This window comes from Colossoma macropomum, unplaced genomic scaffold (assembly GCF_904425465.1).
Source record: "Colossoma macropomum unplaced genomic scaffold, Colossoma_macropomum, whole genome shotgun sequence".
NCBI lineage: Eukaryota > Metazoa > Chordata > Actinopteri > Characiformes > Serrasalmidae > Colossoma > Colossoma macropomum.
Genome location: NW_023494805.1, coordinates 22202625 through 22226362, shown reverse-complemented (window position 1 = coordinate 22226362; position 23738 = coordinate 22202625). Strand labels below are relative to the sequence as shown.

Sequence of the window (23738 nt, the reverse complement as noted above, 5' to 3'; positions counted from 1 at the left end):
ATGCGCGGTCAAACAGCTATTCTGTAGAAGAGTGTACCTCTAATCAGGCATAATGCAGTTCAATTTACAACTCAGAACCGCACTCAGAAAAATGGAATAAATGCCTGAAATACATATTTATTTTCACCCACTGACTCTTCATTAATTAATTTATTCATTAATTTTTTGTGCTGTTGTCAATAGGCAAAAGCACAAAGACAATAGGTGCACAGAAAGTGTATACAGATATATGCATGAACAGCAACTGTAGGTCAGAAAGCAGAGGTAGAATTTAAAATGCACACTATAGTTACTTTACTACAGGGATGTCCAAAGTCCGGCCCCAGGGCCAAATGCAGCCTGCGGACAGATTTTAAGTGGCCCGTGGCTTCTGCTTAAAAGTGTGTTGTAATTGGCCCAGTAGCCAGTACTATTTTAATCTGCTCTTCTCATTTTAACAAAGTGGTTTCTGGACGCTGTTATTGCATTTATTTGATATGTAAAGAACATTTGTAACAAAATCATCCCACAAATGATATTTTTTGAAAAAGTAAACATTAGTCACATTTTATTGTTACTCTAAAAAAACAAATCAACAACGTGTTGTAAGCACTTACTGTTCCAAATTGCTCTGAATGAAGCCTTGGGGCTTGGAGCCCTCATGTATTTGTCATGGTCTGATCTGGCCATCTGTGATAAACGTTTGGACACTGCTGCTTTACTACAGTAAATAACCTATAATAAATATACCGATCAGGCATAAAATTATGACCACCTCCTTGTTGTTCATTGTCCGTTTTATCAGCTCCACTTACTATATAGGTGCACTTTGTAGTTCTACAATTACAGACTGTAGTCCATCTGTTTCTCTGCATACTTTGTTAGTCCCCTTTCACCCTGTTCTTCAGTGGTCAGGACCCCCATGGACCCTCACAGAGCAGGTACTATTTGGGTGCTGGATCATTCTCAGCACTGCAGTAACACTGACGTGGTGGTGGTGTGTTTGTGTGTTGCACTGGTCTGAGTGGATCAGACACAGCAGTGCTGCCAGAGTTTTTAAACACCTCAGTGTCGCTGCTGGACTGAGAATAGTCCACCAACCAAAAACATCCAGCCAACAGCGTCCTGTGGGCAGCGTCCTGTGACCACTGATGAAGGACTAGAGGATGACCAACAAAAACTATGCTGACACACATGAGCTGCTGTCTCTGACCAACAAGGTAGGAGTGGACAGTGAGTGGACACAGTGCTTAAAAACTCCAGCAGCACTGCTGTGTCTGATCCACTCACACTAGCACAACACACCACCACCACGTCAGTGTTACAGCAGTGCTGAGAATGATCCACCACCCAAACAGTACCTGCTCTGTGAGGGTCCATGGGGGTCCTGACCACTGAAGAACAGGGTAAAAGGGGGCTAACAAAGTATGCAGAGAAACAGATGGACTATAGTCTGTAATTGTAGAACTACAAAGTGCACCTATATAGTAAGTGGAGCTGATAAAATGGACAATGAGTGTAGAAACAAGGAGGTGGTCATTACGTTATGCCTGATTGGTGTATATGCCCTATAGCCGTTGAACTTGCCATGTACTATCCTGTACACATACAGCATGTGCGCTCATGTATGTTACAAGACATTTGGAGTTTAACCTAAACATGCTGGCGATTGTGGCAAGGCTGATGGCGATGCACCCTAAATAAACATACCAATTTTAGTGTCTCACTGTCAGGCAATGTCTGATGGTGCTGAGACCCTCAGAAAACCTGCTGCAGTTCTTCAGTGAAAATCCTGTTGCCAAGCTGCTTTGGATGGAGAGGGAAAGTCAAAGTGACAACTGATGTAGGGGTGCAGGAATTTGGGGAGATGAAAGGGGTCAATTATTTCTGCTGTCAAATATCCCCTCATATAGCTCAACTCTGACACTTTCAATATTTTTGTATGTCACTTCAAAGTTTGTTGTCATTTTGGTTTCTTTCATTACATTTCTTTATTAGGGTTACATGACTGTTGAAGAGTCTTACTATTTTGACACTTGTTTAAGTAGATCTAAAATATGACCCAGGCAGTCTCTGAAAGTCTATATGGTAATTGGGAAGTCACAGTAATTGTAGAACTGACATAGAATTGTAGAAAGAATGAACGGTCTGTCTAAAGTATGAGATTCTTTTTAAACCACTGCTGAAACATATGTAAATTGATTACAGCTGGACTGCCAAGATTGTACAGATAAGTCTTTATTGTAACTTGCGTAAGTGCCATGATTAAAATAGACAACAGCGACATCAAGAAGCTCGGTGGCCAAATATCATGGAATTATAGACAATACAAATGATGGTGTCTGAATAAAATAACACCAATAAAAGCCTGGTATGATTAAGAATGTCAATGGCAACAAAATAACACGCTTAACATAACTCTTAAAAAGACAAATAAGGCACATACATTTTTTCTGAAGGTTTAGTGAGATGAAATCAAACCCACTGTGTTTCACCCCTACACAAATGTTTGTTTTCAGTATTTCCAGGGACGGTGTGGTTTCTGGCAAGTGTACGGGTTGTACTGCCACTTTGTGTGCTTTTGCTTAATTACAAAGTTGTTTGATGAACAGGAGGGGGCAGCAGAAACAGGTCTTACAGTAGATGAATGCAAGGCATTGTAGCTGTCACCTTGAACCCAGAAAAGACAAAACATAAGTTAATATGACAAACCTAGGGAATGTAACACACAGTCCATTACCATAAACATCCTTAAAGTCAGATAAGGTATAATACAAGTTTAGTGATGGTAGATGCTATAAATATGCCACTTACCATTGTAAGCTGTGTTGTTTTGCTCAATGTTCCTAAAATTGAAGTATCCAGCATTGAACTGAGGAAGTGTAGTTATTCCATCTTCATAGAAATCAGGCCCATAGCCATCATACTGCTGTCCTTGTTGCCAGGCTGGACCTAAGAAAATATATTCTAAAAGTGCTTAGCAAATACTAGTGGATGTAAATTTTACATCCTCCAAAGACTAAGGCTTATTCAAATTATGCTTTAAATATATATATTTTGATAAAATTTGACATACCAGCTTTAGCAAAATGATTGTAACCTGTGTAACTGAAGGCATTCGACTCCATGTGAAGGCTACTATACCTCCTGCCATTATATGGCTCTGCTGAAAAAAAGACTGAACTGATTAATAGATAAGACAGTATACTGCTTGTGTGTCTGAAACCACTCACATTTAGGGTAACTGCGTTATTATCTAACTAGGGCTCTATAGGCTTTGCATCAAAATCACATCAGAATCAAGCAGACTCAGGTCAAAGGTTTAGCAAAAATGTTCAGTGAAGACCAACTTCATTAACAGTGAACAGTAGCCCAAATATAAAATAACAACAGAAACCATACAGTGAGCTCTTTACCTCCATAAAAGCCAGAATCAGCCCAGGAGCATGATGGTCTGTAGTCACTTTGATATGAAGTCTGAGCATAATCTAGCAACTACATGTTATTCTGGTCTGCAAGACGAGATTATTGTTGAAAATTGCTAACGAAAGCAAACTACTTCTTGCAATTCAGAAACTTTTCACAATCTGTGATTACCTGAGTTGGCAGGCTGGATAATATGATGCAGATGAATGTGTTGCCGCTGCATTCCCTCACGAGGAACATATGAAATACTGACATGCTAAGCACTGTCTTGTATTTTTCCACCAGATCAAGAGTAACTTCTGCAACGTTTCCAACTACTTTAGTAATTCATGTGCTAAATACATGTAAAATTAGTATTTCAGCTTCAGATTGGATCAAAGCCTGAAATGCACATCTAATGCTAATGAATCTGTGGCAACTTTTAACATCCGATACTTACACACGTATGCAGGGAAGGGTTATAAAAGAAACCATAGGTCTTGGACTGTTGGTGAAGTTTTGTTAAACATACCTGTGGCAGTGTAGCTGAGCAGCTTTACGCCCCAGGCCTGGGCAGCATGAGCCAGCAGCAGGCACGTAATCTGACGATGCGCCACAGCATTCCAGTGAATCCCATCCTGCATGCGGTGGTGGAGGCTGAATCGGAACGTGAAGTGCAAGTCTAGAACGTCCAGTCCGTAAGCATTTGCCAGCAAAGCACCGTAGAAGTTTGCCTCGATGACATCAAAACGTAGCATTGGGCCCATGTACTCAATCTGAATTGATTAAAAATTCACTTAGTAACTATAAAACAGAAGCAGAGAAGCAGAGGCCCTGTCCAGCTGGGGTCCAGCACAGTTTGGTGATTTTCCTTCTCAAATATACGTACTAAACCAACTATGTAACTAACAAAGCAGGTGCTTTTCTGCAGGGCATTCGCCAAACTATGCTGGACCCCAATATCAGAATTGATGTCCCTTGCGCAAGTACATCTTTGCCCAGGTTAAACAGGAGGGACCCACTTCTGGAACAAGAAAGCCTCCTATGATCTTCTTGCCCAAAGGCATGGTCATGTTCCACATCACCAGGCTTTTCTCTGGCAGAATGGCCTTCAGCTGTGCAAAGAACTTGTGCAGGTTCTCCTTGTACTCAGAGACCCACTTTCGGTTGTACCTGAACACCAGAATAGAAGAAAATGCACAGAATGTAAGGATGATCATCAGGGTTCCCACTCTTTATACGAAATAATTTTCCAAGACAATTTTCATTACTTATAAACACGACAGCTTTTGCTCACAAAAGATTGCCCTTAAAATGTCAAGTAAAAAATAAAACCCCTAACAAAACCTTACTGACGTAGTGTTACACACTCGCACAAAGCATTCCTCAAACAATCAGCATCTGAACACAAGTTCTACTTAAATGTTAGAAGTGAACTGCAACTGTCACACATGCTGCAAGACGCTGGCATATGTTAATGTAATCCCTCTTTACCAGGCGTTCCAACACATCTTCCCCGTATCTGTCCACTGTATTATTGCAAACAAGAAGTACGAATGGACACTCAAACTGGGGCATTCATTGCTAAAATATGCAATAAAAATATGCACAAATATGAAATGTCTGTGGCCTCATGACCTAAATTACACTTTTCCAGGACTTCACAAATATTTCCACGGTATTTTATAAATTGTGTTATTTTCCATGTGTTTAACTGGAAACCTAGTCTAGGAACTTCCAGGCTATCCAGGACATAACGCACCCCTGATATTCAAACTTTTATATCAATGCCACATACACTCACTTTATTGGGCACACCTACCTTATTTATGTATCTATGATCAATTTGTCAACTCCACTTACCATATAGGTGCAGTTCGTAGTTCTACAATTACAGACTGTAGTTCATCTGTTTCTCTGCATAACTTGTGCGGTTATCCCACCTTTACATCAGGACCCCTACAGGACCACCACAGAGCAGGTACTATTCAGGTGGTGGATCATTCTCAGCACTTCAGTGACATGGTGGTGGTGTGTTAGTGTGTGTTACGCTGGTCTGAGTGGGTCAGACACAGCAGTGCTGCTGGAGTTTTTAAATTATTAGTCCACCTTGTAGATGTAAAGTCAGAGACAACAGCTCATCTGTTGCTGCACAGTTTGCGTTGGTCATCCTCTAGTCCTTCATCAGTGGTTACAGGATGCTGCTCACAGGACGCTGTTCATTGGATGACGCTGTGTGTTGGTTGGTGGACTATTCTCACTCCAGCATTGACACTGAAGTGTTTAAAAACTCCAGCAACACTGCTGTGTCTGATCCACTCAGACCAGCGCAACACACACTAACATACCACCACCGTATCAGTGTCACTGCAGTGCTGAGAATGACCCACCACACAAATGATACCTGCTCTGTGGTGAGAATGATCTGCTCTGTGGTAGTCCTGCATAAGTCTTAAGCACTGATGAATGGAATAAAGGTGGGACACAATAACAAAGTATGCAGAGAAACAGATGGACCACAATCTGTAACTGTAGATGTACAAAATGCACCTACATTGTAAGTGAATCTTATGAAATTGTCAATGAGCGTAAATACAAGGTAGAACCACCGGCTGTAGAACAACAACAAAAGTAACTAAGACGCATTTTGTCTTCTTTACAGGGGCAGTAGATCTTGTCCTTATGCCACTCTTAGCAAAAATGTTTTTATACAGTACCAAAAAGCGTCCTCTCACTTGTAACAATAGCAGAACCCTTTTCAGTGCTCTATAGAACTATTTTTTAAAACCATATACAACTTTTTTTTCCAACATACAGAAGAACCATTTGACCACGAAAAAAAACATTTGTTTTAAAGAAGCCATGAAGAACCATTTTTTAAAGGTTGGTTTACGTTTACATGCTTTATTCCATTACCTTGACACATCCCAAAGACAGGAGTTGACTATGACCACATCTGGTTTCAGCTCATGTTTGAAGTCAGCAAGGATGCTCTCCATGTAGCGGGAGAAGACCCGTGTGATGAAGTAGAACCGGACCAGGTGATGGTCTGTGCGGAACTGACGCACTTCTCTGTACTCTGTGCCGTTGGTCATGGGCCCTAGTCTTCCCCCCTCTACTAGGCAGTCCTGTTCAAAGGACAGCTCTCCCTGACAAGAGATCACAATGAAAAAACATCTATGGATTTAATTTTGTGCCAAAAGTTTCAAATAAAATAATAAAATCCAAGCAAAATATTAAGTATAAAAATGTCCAAAATATGTTGCAAACACAAGTAATGGGAGTAAATATCCAGGCTTCTGACTTATAGCAGAAGCCTAAGCAAGCATATAGTCATTCTCCATACCATACCATACGCCTATGCTGACCCCCTGACATATTGGGAAATTCTACTTTGTGAAATGTGCCCAAGGGTAGTAATAACCCCTGTGTGCTGCCCTTGTTTGATCATATTTTTGTACATCTTTGTAAAACAAGAGTCTGCTCATCCGGTGATTAACAGGTAATTCTCTAGTGTGACTATGTGGTCTGTTTAAAACACTGCTTCAGTAACTAAAGTTAAATGCATCTGAAGATCAGAATTAATCCTTTTTTATTTGACTGCAAAATATAAATAATAGTTAAATACCTTGCTTTTTAGCTGGGATAACGTCAGGTAGGAGTCTCTCTGCAACAGCAAGACCAAGTCTTTGTACATAGACCGCTGAACTGGAGGACAAATAAACTGTTGCACATTTACCAGTTAACAGTACCTTCATTATACACTGTTGTACATCGTTTATACTCACTTGAACCTCCAAGTACAACAACAAATTTATTGTGGAGGAGCCGACTAGCCTGATGATGAGTCACATTCCTCGTTACGGCCTCTCGCATCTTTCAACGTTAGCTGGTTTGTTAGCAAGGCTGTGTAACTGTGAGATATCTAATACCGTAGTAGGGAACTAAATAACTTAACCAAACCACCGAATGGCCGGGATGATTGTCTTAAACACGGCGTTAATGGTGTGCTGTAACCTGTCAAACATCAACCTCCATGTATTTTTGTGGGGTTATCAACCCGCCAACCCAGAAGAACGTGAGGAAAATTTAGTGCGGGGACTCGACTGTCCGATTCAAGGTATTCGGGAATCGACTCCCAAGATTTGATTCCACACAGAGACGTTCGAGGGTGGGGGTCATAGTATTAGATATTCTGCTGCCGCTTTCAAGCCATCCTGTATAAAAAATGCGTCCTTCCACAACATAAACACCAATACATTGGCTGCATTGACGAAGTGAAAACGAAGTACATTGTACATTATAATAAAAGTAGCTTGTCTGGTACTGGTTTAAGAGAAGTGCTGGTCGGGTACTGGTTTAAATGGTCACCCAGCATGGTGATGATTGTTGACCAGCGTACCAGCAACCAAAGCACAACATATGCTGGTTTTGCTGATGCTGTTTCTTCTAGCAGGGACAGGCTAACTATCCCGTTGGTCAGCTAGGTTAGTTTAGCTAGAGTTGTCTCTTCAAATAGCATTGCTAATATCTAATAGATAAACGCAGGACACTGTGAAATGCTAATAAAAACAGAAAGCAGACACTATAGTAAACTGGTAAAACGTAAAAAGTCTCAACTTTTCACAAAGCAGAACTTCTCAGTTTAGCCAGGCAACTTGAAGCCAAAAGCAAGCTGGTCAATTATGAAAAGAGCTGAGGGACATTGCTATTGGACATTTCTCATCTTTGGCCTTTAGTTTTCTGGCTAACTGAGAAATCAAGCTTTGTGGAATACCCACACTTCAGTTAACATCACAGCATATGTGAGACTGGAGGTCACATGTCTGGAGTCTTGAGATTGAGATTCTGCAAGTGATTTTCTCACAGTCAGGACACAAATCAGTCACTACATGAAAAATACAACATGACAAAACATAACAATGATAAACAAGAATATTTTGTTAAATAAACACACACATTTTCTGAGCTGCTTATCCATCTGGGTCTTGGGGAGCTGGAGCCTATCCCAGCGGTCATTGAGCGTAAGGCAGGAAACACCTTGGACAGGTCGCTAGTCCATCGCAGTCATAAATAAATAAATATTTGTATCAATAATAAATTGATTCTCTGGCCAGGCAACCAGGGTCCTTGTCTGCTTTGTCTGCATGGGTTTCCTCCGGGTACTCCGGTTTCCTCCCACAGTCAAGCCAATTGGACATGCTAAATTGCCCTTAGGTGTGAGTGTGTGCGTGAATGTATCTGTCTGTCTGTCTCCCCTGCAATGGACTGGCGACCTGTCCAGGGTGTATCCTGCCTTCCACCCAATGACTGCTGGGATAGGCTCCCCCCAGCGACCCAGAAGGGTAAGTGGCTTAGAAGATGAGTGTGGTGGTGACAGGAACCAGAGGTCACCATGTCAACAGTGCCAATACAGCCATTTTATTTACTACACAACTTCCTTTTTGACACCCTGCACCTCTCCACCACGAATGGAATAAATAGGTAAAAACGTATCAAAACTAGTGTGAAGCAATGTCTCAGGCATCAGGTAACATTTTCATAATGATTTCATGTGATAACTTTTTCCGATGTCTGCATCTGGAGTTCCCCTTGTGTGCAGCCATATGTGCATGTGGAGTATAACAGTTTCAACCATGACTCTGCCAATCAGACCAAAATGTTTTTTTTTTTTTTTTACATGAATCTCTTTCATAAAAATGTTTTTCAGAACTCAAATGTGTTTAGATTAGCATATATCTGAAAGAAAACACATGAACCAAAATTTACTTAAATGTTGTATATTATTTTATGCACCTGTGTCTTTCAAAGAATAGAAACGGTACAATGTCTAAACTAAATATATGTTTTAAAATATTTCAACTTCGTAACAGTAAAAAAGCAACCAAGACAGAGATTGCCTGAACACGGTCTAATCGTTTCTAACTGAAACAGTTATAATGATTTTCTTTTTCTTCAAAAAGCAAAGCTAAAGCTAAGGATCAACTGCTTTTAGAAGGTTAACAGTAACATTTTCAGAACTTAAAAGTCAAAACATGGATATGTCCTACATCCAGTGAACTTTCTAATTTAACCTTCCAGCATAAAAACGGATAGCTGAAATTACAGACAGAGCAGTCAACGGCTGAAACTGTCTACGAGGTTTTTTGAGTTCCATGGTCCGGCGTTGTTGGCCAAGAACTGCTGGTTCACCACGGTCTTGGCATTCTGATACAGGTGGGCAGCCATCTTAAAGAGAATATAAATGTGAAAATATAAAATGTCTACCCACACAGACATTACTAAAGAATTACTGTTATAGCATTCCCTATTTCAAGGTTCTCAACTCCAGTCCAGGGGATCCTACAGTATTCACCAAACCCAGCACAGCCAATCCAGCTAGCTCATGAAGGGCTTGATAATGAGCTGGGCCCAGTTTCCCCAAAAGCACCTAAGCACAAACATTATTCATAAATGGTAGAGAGAGTGTTCAGTGTAATGCCCACTCTATCATTTATAAATAACGTTTGTGCTAAATGCTTTTGGGTAACCCAGCCCTGATGAGTTGGATCAGGTGTCTTGGGGCAGGGTATACCTGAAGCTGTGCAGGGCATTGGGATCCTAGGACTAGAGCTGAGGACAACTGGACTACATGCATCAGTTTCTGGATAGAGATTAAGCTTGTGCATAGATGTTGTGGGACATGCAATGCAAAATCACCCCTAAATAATAGAAATAAATTTTGGCCTAACCAGTATCTATGAAACTCACCCAAGAATTGACAAATACCTTGGCTTTGCGGTAGGTCGCAAATGACAGAAGGTCTGGTTGACCAGAGAGCATGGCTACTTTTCTGAAGCTGAAGTACTGGGCTCGTTTGCACAGCCTACTGGAGAAGCCAGGCCCACTCACAAATGGAGAACTGGCAAAACAGGAAAAAGATAAAAGACATGCATGGGGAAAAAAAGAAGAAAAGCCAATGTGACTGCAGTGGTTGTTTTGTGATAGAACAAATATATATTAAGCTTAATATTAGTGATTGGGGCAGTGTTGATGGTGATGTTCTTCAAACAGGCCACAACACTGGAAATGTGCTTCTTATGGAATAAATAAACAGCTGAACTCAGATGTAAGATTGTTATTTTAAGATTTGGGTTATTCAAATGGAACACACTTGCCCCAACAGGTTAGCTATAGTGAGCTAACTGGCTAGTCAGGCGAACTTTGTAATGCGCAAGTTTGAGCATAATGTACATAATGTGTGTGAGTAATTGCTTTGTCTGGCTATAGACTTGGAGCAGAACCACGGTGTAATGCCTGTAAAGACTACTTTTCTCTTCTGTTGACGTAGAAGTAATGCCTGGCCCACAGTACAGGATAATCAGGCCAATTCTGAAGCTACTTTCCTCCTCCCGACAATCACAAAAGGTCTCCAGATATCAGGATGATCTTAAATGATAATTTCCCCCCAATCATCCTGTAGTGTGGGGTGTCTATAATTCATTCCGCCCCAATTGCGAATCGTAAATATTAAGCAGGTTCAATATTTATGACTCAGTATCCTGTAGTCTAGGTGGACAGCGATTGTCTACGACTGTCATCAAGCCTAAAAACTGTCAACCAATTAGAGCTGAGCTGAACTGAAAACTTGTCAGTGCACAGAAGTTGTAAGCATGGCGGCTAAATTGAGCTTGAGGTGAATACACACACACACACACACACACACACACACACACACACACACACATATACATATATATATATATATATATATATACACATATATATATATATATATATATACACACACACACACATATATATACACACACACACACACACACACACACATTCATTCATACACACACACACACACACACACACACACACACACATATGTAAGGTGAACATGTATGTATGTATGTATTCACCTCACGCTCACGTTGCAGTATGTATAAGCCCTGTTGACCCCTCCCTGTCAGCCATGGCTTTATCCACATTTTTTCTTCAACTTGGCTTCTTCTTTGCAGAAAGCACACACCACCAGCAAAGCAGTAGCTTCACTGTCATCCGCTATGTTTGTTTAGATCTAAAGTCAAATTATTTTGCGAGAAATCCAGCGAAGTAGCAGTTCGCATGATCTTCCATGACGTTTTGCGAATCGGAACCATTGGTTGGGATTCTTGTTTCTGTGCACAATCTGAAAGTGTGTGGTCTTTCATTTTGGGCAGATTGTGTAGCATGGAGACAGAAAAGTCTGTGAAAAATATCATATTCTCTCACATTTTCAACACAGGTCAGGATTTTTAAGATCCTATAGTGTGGGTCAGGCATAAGTCACCATTCATACTGTCCTTACCAGCTAATAGCATAACCAGTGGTGCTGTCTAGAATCTCAATGCTGGAGTCTCCCAGACACCAGTTGACACTGAGGTCTCTGCAGTGATCTGAACTCAACGCAGGTCCCACACTCTCTCCATTCTGAAAGAAGATGTTCGTTTGTTGGTAAGGAGGGGGCAAGAGATCTTTCACATCAGTTCCCAGGCGCTTGTTGATGGTGTTGGATACATTTTCTGCGTGGTGACTAGAGTCACCTAGACAACAAAAAGTAAACAAATGAAGAAAACCATTCAGTGAAAAAACATCACAAATATAAGCCCTCCCTAGGTTTGTTTTGCTGTTGTTTTAGGCAAAAGGTTCTGGTAATTTTTACAACAGCCACAAACCACTGACACATTTGTAATCTCACCAAGTATGGCACTAGTGATGTATAATGGCTTAATGAAGTGACTCAGAAGTGCTCCTTGTGCTCCGGTGACAGTCCAGCGGGTGAGTTTTGCACTGTCAGACATGCAGCAGATGCGGGCGCCCCAGACGCTGGGAGGCAGGAAGGCTGCAGGGACCAGAGAGCCTTTGGCATGGCACTGCAGCTTCAGTGATGGATAGCCACTGCTCTGGGATTTCCTGTGAAGTTAAGCTATTTACTGACCAACTGCAACTGAAAAATCATCAGCTTTACAACTTCTAACTTAGACTTTAGGTTTGTTTACTTTATGTTATAAAAACCTCACCAGGTTTCAAGCGCAAGTATCTACATTAAAGCAAATAATTTATGACAGGGGTATTCAGTTAACTAATTTTTTAATTGCCAGGTTTAGTAGGTGTGTCTGAGCAGAGAAATTAGCAAAATGTTCTGGATTCTAGCCCTACAGGACTAGAATGTAATGCCCCTGATTTATGATTTAAAATAATAACTAAAAATGCAGTATGCCATACCTTTCAAATTATGTGTAACACACAAATGAGTCAGGATGACAGTTAACTCACATCAGAATGCACTGTGCTGCTCCTTTTGGAGTCTGGCTGGTGTAGAGGTGCAGGTAGATCTGTGGTTTGACCTGAAGCAGCTTCTCTGTGGGCGTGCTCTGGAATATAGAGCATTTACTAAGCTCTGATTCAGAGCTGTAGAACAACATGAGCTGCTTATACAAATACCTGATAACAGAGACAGAGATATTAAATACATTTTAAGGCTTCATAGAAGTAGTTTGTATGAATAATGTAAAACCATTTAAGAGCACATGGATGACACAGATCATATTTGAGGTACCGATCAGTAAATACCTAATTTCTAATGTCGTTTGGAATAAAAGCTTAATATTTTTTCATCTTGAATAGCACAAAGCCATTTGGAGTTGCAGCCAAGTCTTTGTACTCAGTAGGTAGGACCAATAGCAAGAACATTTAACTCACAGCTCTAAAATCTAATCTCCTAAGCCATTCAGAGTGGTTTGATGTGAAATTCTCCATTATAAAGAAACTTACCAAGCCAAAATTGTTCACAGCGGTGGTGATAGGAACCAGACGTCCGAGGAGTTCAATGCCTGCAAAATGCTCCCTCAAAATTATTACATGAAATAATACATGAATGCATTCCCGAGACATTGTTTTAAAACGTTTTCAAAGAAAAGTTCTATTTTCTCATTTACCACTGCATCACTTTATACAGGCTGACCGGCGACTTCATTAAATACATTGTCCTGCATCTACACTCATTATCCATTTTACTAGCTCCATGTAGCACATAGATGCACTTTGTAGTTCTACAATTACAGACTGTAGTCCATCTGTTTCTCTGTATAGTTTGTTAGCCTCCCTTCACCCTGTTCTTCAATGGTCAGGACCCCCACAGGACCTCCACAGAGCAGGTATTATGTGGGTGGCAGATCATTCTCAGCACTGCAGTAACACTGACGTGGTGGTGGCGTGTTATTGCGTGTTGTGCTGTGCAAGTGCATCAGACACAGACACAACTGGGTCAACTAATTGTTCACTTAGACACCCACCTTGTTGGTCCAACTTGTTGACTGACTGCCGGTCATCCTCTAGTCTGTAATCAGTGGTCAAACGATACTGGTTTGGTTGGTGGACTATTCTCAGTTCACTGGTTGTTTTGGGTAGTAAATGAAATATATATTTACAACCCCTTGCTCCTATCCCCACTACTATAATCTGAGTTGGTAAGTTTCTCTACAATTAACCATTGCACATTAAAATTTAAAATATATTATTGTTTACATCTTAAGAACTTCTGTTTATGTTGATAATGGTAAAATAAAAAAAAAAAAGTTTTCTTCAAGTACAACGTCTCCACCATGAATAGATTTTAAAAATATGTTTTGGTCCAAAGTCTCATCTCAAAACTAAGAAAAAACAGTGTCTCAGGCATTAGGCAGTGTATTCATAACATTTCATGTAATAACTTTTTGTGAGGTAGCTTTTACAGGCCAGATGTATGCTTCCTATGACCACCACTGTGAACAGTTCTGACTTAGTTTTTCTAGAACAGAGCATTTCACATCAAAACACTCAAAACTTTGTTTACATTCATCAATTGAATTATACAGACATTTTTGAAAAATCAGTGGAATTCTCCTTTAAGTTTCAAAAAAAGTCCTTTTTCTTACCTCTTGAGGGCTCTACGTGCAATAACGATGCCATGGCAGTCATGGACAACAGAGCCTGTGAAACAGAGCCAGCTGCTGCAGCAACTCTGACCTGTTCCCAACGCCACCACTTCATACTGCTCACAACACTGTCCTCCTGTGTCAGTCACCTCTGATACAAAGAAACATTTTCACATGTTCAGTTGAGCACCATCACTTTAATCCGACACAAACTGTGCTACATAACCCATTGTTCTCATTCCAGCAGCCTCACACACCCACCTCTCTCCAGTATGAAAGCAGCAAGGCAGCTTTTAGTGCTGTGGTACTCAGGACATTCTCTCAGCAGTTTGTCGAAGCGTTCACTACACAGGGCTGCAACACGATTCTTATGCCAGTCTGTGAACCTCACTGAAAGAAAACATGCAAGCATGAATTTTACAAAATAAAGCAACCATTACAAATGCACCACATGTTCATAAAGAACTATTATCATTTAAGAGACTATATTGTACATTTTTCTTGTTTTTTATTTTGTCCCCTGACCATAATTCATTAATACATGACTATTTTCCATCCTCTCTTAATCTTAAAAAATAAAAGTCACAACATAAGTGACACCACATACCACATGTAACAAGCAATCTGAGCGGAAATGTATAAAACAAACTGATGAGCTCTGGCTGAAGTCCTCAGAACCGTCAGAAAAAATAACAAGTTAATTTCTTTAAACAGTTGGATCCTTTGACAGGCTGCAATGATTCCTATGCTGCCTGACAGATGCTGCCTGATGGGACCGCTTTTGAAGCTTACGTTTCCCTATATGGACTGGAGGGTTAAATGTAGATTTTTAAAGCACGTTCACATTCAACTTATATCAGAAACGTTTTTCATGATGTAAACCTTCTGAATATGACACACACAAACCACAGAGCACAGCATATGGACAACAGGACATGTTGCACAACCAGCCCACCTCCAGTCCTCGTCCCTCTCTTGGGGGAACTTTCTGCTGTGTCACCTTGCCCTAGTAAGCTGCTCTCCCCTTCGGAAGTGCTAGCCAGGCTCTTGAGTGAGAGGCAATCCAGCTGGTCTACGTCCTCGTCCTCATCCTGCATCAAGGCCGGTGGCTCCAGCGTAGGAGTAACAGGGGTCCCTGGCCTTGATGTAGTGGGATTCTCTGAGGGAGCTCGAGGTAGGAGGAGGTCAGGGGTCCTTGATCTGCATCCTTCAGCAGGAGCACAGGGAGGGTCCCCAAACCCATGGCCTGGGAGGGGAGGCCTGAGACTGGCCCTGTGCACACCAAAGGTGGGCTCCCGCTCTGAGGCAAAGCGCATCATCAGGGAAGCTGCCATTCGTGGAAGGCGTTTCCCTTCTCCACTGGTACCATGATCCACCATGACGAAACCTAGTGCTGAAGTTTACATTTCGGAAGAACATTCAGACAGATAATTCTATATAGCACCAAAAAAGGTTCTTCTATTGTTACAAAGCCATGTTTGTAACAACAGCAGAACCCTTTTTGGTGCTATATAGAAAAATTGGTATATAGAACCATATACAACACATTCTCCATCAATCTAAAGAACCATTTTACCATGCAAAGAACAATTTAAGCATGGAACGGTTCTACATATAGTGTGTATATGTGACCAGGTCAATAGGTTATACAAAACCAGGACGTAATCCTCATGAAAAATGAGGATGGAAATATTTGCAATGATTTAGGTTAGCACAAACACAATTAGGCAACGACAAAAAAGCGAAATGTATGCGAAACATGGTAGAAAAATTAAAACAAATCAGCTAGCTGGCTAAGTTTAGCCACCTTCTAACGTTAGCTCGCTAAATTGGACTTTGTTTGCTAAAATTAGCCAAACAGAACGTTAAAAAACTAACGATACATAGCAAGAGAGCATTAAAGCTTTCATTCAGTAAAAATGACTAATAAACAAATGTAAATGAAACAGAAAAAGCAGAAGTACTTTTCTGTAAAACACATACTGTCTACTTACAGGTTGCTCGGTCGCTCTTTTGCCGAAACAGCCAGTTTCTAACACCGTCCTCAGTTCAGTATCACGCCTTCTCCGCTGAATCGTTAGATATCAGTACTCGTCTTCCAGATAATGTGAAGAGGCGCTCCATTGGCTGAAACGAGTTGTCAGTCAACCGGTGGGCGGAGCAACTCAAGTTTCCGCCGCAGTCCTGCAGTGGCGCGACTTTCAGATTCGTGAGTCGGTTTGGCGGGAGACGCAGCGGGTCTAACAGCTCCGGTTGATGTTTGTTTCAAACGATTTTAAATAGTTTTACGACGTACCGGAGTATTTACTCTCTGTTTTCACATTACGTCTAATTTATCTGCACAGCGGAGCTGGAAAGCCAACGAAATGGATGAGTTCGGTGTTTACGCCGTGTTTGGACCAGAAGAAGAAGCGCCTCGGCGGATTGTAAAGTAAGCAGACCTTCACCGTGTTTACCGAAATACAACCAGCTGAGCTTCGTTAACTCGGACCGTATCAGTGCTTAAGAAGATTTAACACTGATTACCTGTTCTGTAACAGGCCCGTTAAAGCGAACACGCCTCTGTGGATGATGCCGCTGTTTTTATTGATTTGTATGAGTCTTAATGCAGAATGAGGTCCAGCAATTCAGGAGACAGAAACTGAAGGGTTGCAAAATAGCTTGCTAACGCTATATTATTTAATTTCAGAGCAGTTATATAGACTGCCTGAAACATCTGTTGGACTCGGGGACAAAGTCTGTTGCTTGGGTCGAGCATTTGTGAGCGATTCATGAGGTAACGTTAGCTTAAAGGCTAAGCTAACAAAATAACAACACCCCATACTTCTTTCCCAGTTCCCAAGCTAGCCAGTCTGATTTCCATCTATTTATCTACATCAACTGATCAGGATTTCCCAAACTCTCAGGGAAGAAAAATGTATTTGGTACCTCTAAAAATATGTAAATATTATATTTTATATATTTTAATAATGTGCCTCATTGGCACAGTGGTTCTGATGTGATGAGAGATTGGTCACTTTCTTAGCAAACAGTGCCTCAGTCCTCATTTTTGTTAGGTGTTTTTTTTTTTCACTTTCTAGTCCCATATATTATGTGCTTATCTAATCTATCTAATGTTGTTCTTTGGTTAAGTCTTTGGTAAATCCCTCCACTACACCCTCCCTGTGATTAGGAATAACTTTAGTTAAAAAGTTACTTAACTAACTTAAAAAGTAGTTAGTTTTGGATGCACAAGCATAAATGCCTTAAAGTAGAATTCCAGAGGGACTAAATAGTAAATATGTAAACAAAGTCATTCAGAATGGTTTGCTGTCAAATGCACTGTTGTAGATAAACTTAGAGTCAGAATCGTCCGCAGTGGTGGTGATTGGAACCAGACGTCCACAGCAACATCACAGAAAGACACTACATGAAATTGTTGGTAACATTTTGCCTTGTGCCCGAAACATATTCTACGATGATTTTGAAATAAGCTTTTGAACTAAAACATATTCATGTCAGAGAGGTGCTTAGATAAGGGCATATTTTTTCAGATTTACTACTATGTTACCACGGTTAGTGTTACATATGAAACACAGGCGACAGTTGTTGGTTCATTGCTTGCTTTGGATAGTATATGAAATAAAATGGCTATATTTGTATAATATGTATCATGACCCCTGGTCTGTCACCGCCACTGTAAAGAAATCTGAGTCATTAAGCTTCTTTACAATTTCACATCAGGCCACACTGAATGTCTTTTATATCTCTACGGTTAAAGGATGTAGGTGTTTAGCTTCCTCTCTAACTATTCAAACAAAGTTCTTGTTTAGGCAGAGAAAGTGAAAAGTCTTCCCCTTCTCACAATAGATCAGTGATCCCAGTCCTGGAGTATCCTTACTCTGCATGTTTTTGGTGTTTTCCCTGTGCTACACACCTAGTCTAACTATTCAGCTCATAAACAAGCCATTCTTGAGTTAAAGTGAGTCTCAAAATATGCAGAGCTCCAGTACCAGGGTTGGGAGAAACTGCAGTAGATGATGTTTGGTTAAGCTACATTATTGTTTTTCTTCTTAATGTCCCCATTTTAAGAAATGCTGGCCTAATGTGTTCATTCTGTCTGTACAGTATTGGTAGACCTGGAAAGAGCACCGTTACAGTGAAACCAGGTGTCCAGCAGATTGTACTCTTCACCAGAGGAAGATGGGACAAGTGCACAAGCGTTACAGTAGAGCTCAATGATGAGAATAATGTGCTTATCCTTCTGGGCAAATTAACACCATTCAACAAGTAAGACTGCTTCACTGAACTTTCTTCTGTTACAATTACCAAGTAAGATTCTGTTTTAATTCTTTTATTATTATGTTTTATACTTTCAGATGTTTCTCCTGGGAATTATGGGAAGATGGTGCATGGTCCAATGGGGCAACATTAACTGTTCAACTTGAGGGGGTGAGTGCTGTCTGCAATCATGCAAGTTACTGGTGAGCTCAATGGGTTTTTAAACTAAATTATAAGCTTATTTGTGTTTTCAGGTTAAAAGTGAACCTGATGCAACACTTACTATTTCACAGAAAGAATACACTCCAGAGGTGAGGTGCTTGCCTGAATTCCCAATTGAAGTACTTCTCAGTCAACTATACTCATTTTGAGATCTTTTCCTGCTTTCAGGTAGTGTGTCTTAAAATCACTCTTTCTTTGTAGTGCAATGCCGCAGCTCTTGTACCTCGAGGAGGCGTTGGCAAAAGGAAGCGGTCACGAGACGAGGAGGTAGAGGAAGATAAAGCCAAAGGACAGGAGAATATTTGCCCGAATGCCTCAGAAAAGGCAACACCACACAGACGAGGCAGGAACAGTCTCCGTGCAGGACAGACCCGCCTGTTCCCACAGAAAGAAGAGCAGACTACAACTCATACCCCTCAGAACCCAAGAACTAAGGCAAAACAAACCAAAACCCCAACACAGACTGGTGAGTATGTCTGTGTCTGTATGTGAGTTGGCTCACATTCAAGGTAGAGCTGCACAATATATTGTTTGTATCATTTTTAAAATATTGACTTTAGTGATATCACCAAGGCTTGGAATATGTGAAAGAACTTTCATTCAAACTAAATGTTTTATTGTGTGCTCACACAATTGCAACGTAAATAATTTAAGTCAAATTAATGCCAGCCAGTCTTTCACCACATCACAATAAAGGTTCACTGATAATGTTTTAATATTATATTGCAACACATAGGTGTACAATTATGGTCTTAAGTGTTTGTAATTGTGTGCCTCCTCAAGCTGCTGTAGACAGTCCTTCAGGTCGCTGGGGCCAAACACTCTGTCAAATTGACCCCCAGACAGCCATACTGATTGGAGGGCAAGGTGCCAGGATGCAGTTTTGTAAGGACCCCATTTGGAAGCTGTGTACAGGTGAGCTTTCTAAACCCTTTTTTCTGTACTGTCCATCCACAGTACAATAATGTACAGTCTGCTTGGATATTCATTCGTCTTCAGACAAGTATATTTGTAGACAAGTTTTAACTTCCCTCTGATCTCCTAATCTTCTTCTTTAGAGGACCTGTCATGGGTGCCAGCAGAAACTCTGGCAGAGGGCCCCACACCAGAGGCCCGGATTGGTCACACAGCGACCTATGACCCAGAGTCGAAGCGGATCTTTGTGTTTGGCGGCTCCAAACACAAGAAATGGTTTAATGATGTCCATATTCTGGATACACAGAGCTGGCGGTGGACTATGGTGGAGGTAAACTGGAATAATTTTAATGCAATACTTTTTATGATTGTACTATTTAACTTTTCAACTAACACTTTATGCTGGATGCCTATATATTTTTCATTGAAAGTGTAGTTACAATACATAGCCAGGCTAATTTGCTTGTCTGTAAATGTAGTCCATAGGGTCAGTTAAAAAAAACAACAAAAAAAAAAAAAACTAAAATCTCTAACTCTTGCCTTCTTAGGCACAAGGTAAAGTTCCTCCTCTGGCCTATCACAGCTGCACATTGTTCAGGGGAGAGCTCTTTGTGTTTGGAGGGGTATTTCCCCGCCCCCACCCTGAGCCTGATGGCTGCAGCGACTCTCTCTACATCTTCAACCCTGAAATGGCCATCTGGTACCAACCTATTGTCAACGGAGACAAGCCTGCTCCACGCTCTGGGTGGGTGTGAAATTGAGGAATATAAAATCAAGTAAAGTTGAAATTAGACTTGTACAATAGCATGAAGCAGATATTATGTTGAAGAATGACTGTGAATCACCTCAGTATAGTAAATAAAAAGTGACCATTGTATATAATGTTTACCTCACTGAAAAACAGGAGAGAAATGAAGGAAAATGATTATGATCATTTAAATTTAGTTTTTGTGATTTTCAGAAAAGGTTGTTCATTTTATTTATTCGCCTTCTTGTCTAGGCATTCTGCTTGTGTGATGCAGGGCAAGATCTTCATTTTCGGAGGCTGGGACACTCCTGTCTGTTTTAATGACATGTTTCAACTGGATCTGTGTAAGCCCTATATTTTGATTTCTTATTTTGTTGCCCCCTTGTTGCATTTGGTTTTCATTGTGGGGACATTAAAGGGACACTCTGGCCTGAAACTAGCACTTCATGTTATTTATCATGTTATGTAATATTCACTTGCACAGCATTGCATCCCTCAGCCACATCAGAATCCACAGTTTTGTGTTCTTTTTGTGTTTTCGTCCATCAGTGTTTTCTCACTACAGTACCATGCATGCAATACACAAATAAGTTATACAACCATTGCAAATCCCAAGCAGCAATATAAAACTACTGATGTAATGACTAATAAACACAAATGATAGCTTATTAGCAGTAATGTTATCTATCTGGCTTCTTTGTACATTAGCCCATTGGGGGGGCATTTGCGTCTTTATATTCTCACACTGGCAGCTTTATTCTTAGAACCATGTAATGGCTGAAGAAATCTTTTCGCTGACCAAAACCATTTACTTCTTTTTCAACCAACTGGGATTTTTGGGTTAATATAAAATCATAATTTTTTAGGCTTGATGGAGTTTTCAGCAGTGCAAACAAGTGGATCAGCTCCCTCGCCAAGAAGGTACTCGTACTGTTTGAATTTTCTGCTCAGAACGTAATGATCCTGGAACACCTAATTTACATTATCAGTCATTGCTTTATGCTATTGAACTAATTACTGCTTCATATTTAATGATGCTGTTACCCTCTATGACTAGCTTAAAATGACTTTCATCTTTTGTTGTAACATTATTATTTAAGCCATTACTCAGCTGGATTGGTTTAGAGGATGTTCTGTTTGACCCTACTGACTCACCTTAGAAATCTTGACCATCTGACCATAATTTCACAGCTGGCACGGCTGTGCTGTCCTGTCTGATTCCCGTTTCCTGGTCCATGGAGGCTACAATGGGAATGATGCATTGAGTGACACGTTTATCTTCAACACAGGTGAGCATTGTGGTCTGCCCCACCGACATATGCTCAGACCGTAATTGGCCTTAGCAGCGTGCATGTTGACGTGGATCAGAATTTTAAAGCCATGCAGATTTGCTTCAAATTGAACACTAGCTCTCTTGTAGCAGCCAGTGCTCTGATCCCTAGTCTCCACTCTGTTTCATCCAACTGGTCTTCCAACTACCAACTACAGGGCCGTTATTTATCAGCAACATAAACTACACCAAACAATTTATGAAACCCAGTTGAGGTCATCAGCTCAGCCACAAACCAAGCCCAAAAATACAACATGCAATGAATGGGTACACAAAGACAGAATTACTTACTTATGCCCTCGTATGCTTTGCAGTACTGAGTCAGTACATCTGTACTGAGACTGTTTGTCTGTGACTCACTGAGTAAACTGGTTAGAGAGGAAATGTATCAAGTACTCAGGTTGCAGTAACTATTAGAAGCTGCATTGGTCAGCTTATACTTCTAGTGGCTACGGCTTGAAGATCAGCACAGAAAATTGGCACAACACCTTTTGAGTTTTTTACAGAAACACAAGGATGGAAACTTGTGCTCATCTATGCACATTTCTGATTTTTACATTAAATTCACTTTTTATAAATGTGATTTTTCCACTTTACAATCATATCTGTGTGATTTTTAAATAAGGCCAAGCTTGCACTGGATTTTGTAATGTTGATCTTTTAAGGAAAGCATTGTTTCTTCACCACTGGCATTTTTTTTCTTATATAGATACAAGCTGCTGGACCTCACTGACACTCCCTCAGCTAACATCAGTGCCACGAGCTGGACATTCCATCATCACCATGGCAACAGCATGCACGAAGGTACCTCGCACATCCTGGAAATCCACAGAAAAGGGATTTCACTTAAACCTTTAAAGAATATGTTTGTATAACAACTCCAGATGTTGTGTTTTTTTTGGGTTCCACATATACATTTTCTTCAAAACAAATGGGGTCTTGCATTATTTGCTTTCTTCTATCACAGGATTCCAGTGATGAGCAGGAGGAGTTTTCAGAGTCTTCCCCACAAACCATGCTCATATTTGGGGGAGGAGACAACGAAGGCAGCTTTTTCTCTGACTTAATCACTATGCCAGTGAAGGATGTGTGTGAATAAGGCTGAATGTTTTAAATGTTTTGTGTGTTTTTGTTTCTTTTGTGTATTGTGAATTTTATGCTATTATTTTAGAAGTTGTCATCCAGTTATTGTGTTTTACACTCTGATGTGAAAATTAACCTGTTGGAGCCTGTTGCCCATTGAGTTGAATAAAAAGTTGTATTTATCTCTGTTATGAGTGGAATAGTTGAGGTTGGAGGTGGTTGGATCCCTGGGTGTTTCAACTAGAATAACTAGCTATAAATAGAATAAATGTTATGGAAAACCAAAGTGGCTTTTCTGATCCTGTTCTGGTGACAACAGCTGCAAGACATTTGTTTCATTCGAGTTTGCAAGTATTTCTTTTCAAAGGTGTACATAATCATTAAAATATCATTTTAGTGTGGAAAGAACTGCATTGTTGGGGCATTATTTGTGGTGACTGCAAAGTTCTTTGTAAAAAGAAAATTCTGTTCTGTTGCTTCAGGGTGTTTTTTTTTTTATTTCAGATTTCTAATTTAGCACCAACTTTTCTCATTCAGGTGATTGTTTTTGCCTCATGTCTGTATGATTTTAGACCCCTTTAATAACATGGGTGGGTGATGTAGAAAAAATAAAATGAGACATTTTCATTGTATGTGATTTGTATCGTATTTTTCTGAGGTTTACGAACAAGTTACATAAAGCAGACATTTAAAAAGCTATAGAAAAAAACTGACCTCTGGTTCCTATCATCACCTTGTTTAAGGTTTACAGTAAGACTCCGCAAGTTTCTCTTGAAAGGTGCATTTTGCATCAAACCAACCTGAGTTTGTATACATCATGATTTAACTTTGCAGAAATTTTGGAAAATAG

The 23738-nt window shown here is 40.4% G+C and overlaps 3 protein-coding genes across 3 annotated transcripts; 1 reads left to right on the top strand and 2 right to left on the bottom strand.

The window, feature by feature from the left end:
• Positions 1 to 2494: 2494 nt before the first annotated feature.
• Positions 2495 to 7260, bottom strand: LOC118825378 (PC-esterase domain-containing protein 1A-like). The gene is given in 9 exon segments (XM_036595963.1): positions 2495 to 2642; positions 2790 to 2931; positions 3080 to 3142; positions 3396 to 3491; positions 3917 to 4160; positions 4407 to 4557; positions 6301 to 6533; positions 7013 to 7092; positions 7173 to 7260. Coding segments are annotated over 9 exon segments (1245 nt in total).
• A 2122-nt stretch (positions 7261 to 9382) lies between these two features.
• On the bottom strand, positions 9383 to 16399 carry adad2 (adenosine deaminase domain containing 2). Its single transcript, XM_036597420.1, has 9 exons — positions 16325 to 16399; positions 15286 to 15723; positions 14592 to 14720; positions 14331 to 14481; positions 12691 to 12858; positions 12113 to 12327; positions 11723 to 11957; positions 10153 to 10285; positions 9383 to 9612 (listed from the first exon to the last, which is right to left on the bottom strand). The coding sequence occupies exons 2-9, from the start codon at positions 15707 to 15709 to the stop codon at positions 9502 to 9504; spliced, it is 1566 nt and encodes a 521-aa protein (XP_036453313.1). The 5' UTR covers positions 15710 to 15723; positions 16325 to 16399; the 3' UTR covers positions 9383 to 9501.
• A 132-nt stretch (positions 16400 to 16531) lies between these two features.
• LOC118826247 (kelch repeat-containing protein) lies at positions 16532 to 23361 on the top strand. The gene is made up of 13 exons (XM_036597159.1): positions 16532 to 16761; positions 18438 to 18599; positions 18689 to 18761; positions 18845 to 18901; positions 19014 to 19278; positions 19596 to 19727; positions 19871 to 20058; positions 20276 to 20472; positions 20728 to 20819; positions 21342 to 21396; positions 21667 to 21764; positions 22515 to 22609; positions 22773 to 23361. Exons 1-13 carry the CDS (start codon positions 16697 to 16699, stop codon positions 22902 to 22904), a joined length of 1611 nt encoding a protein of 536 aa, XP_036453052.1. The 5' UTR covers positions 16532 to 16696; the 3' UTR covers positions 22905 to 23361.
• The last annotated feature ends 377 nt before the right edge of the window (positions 23362 to 23738 follow it).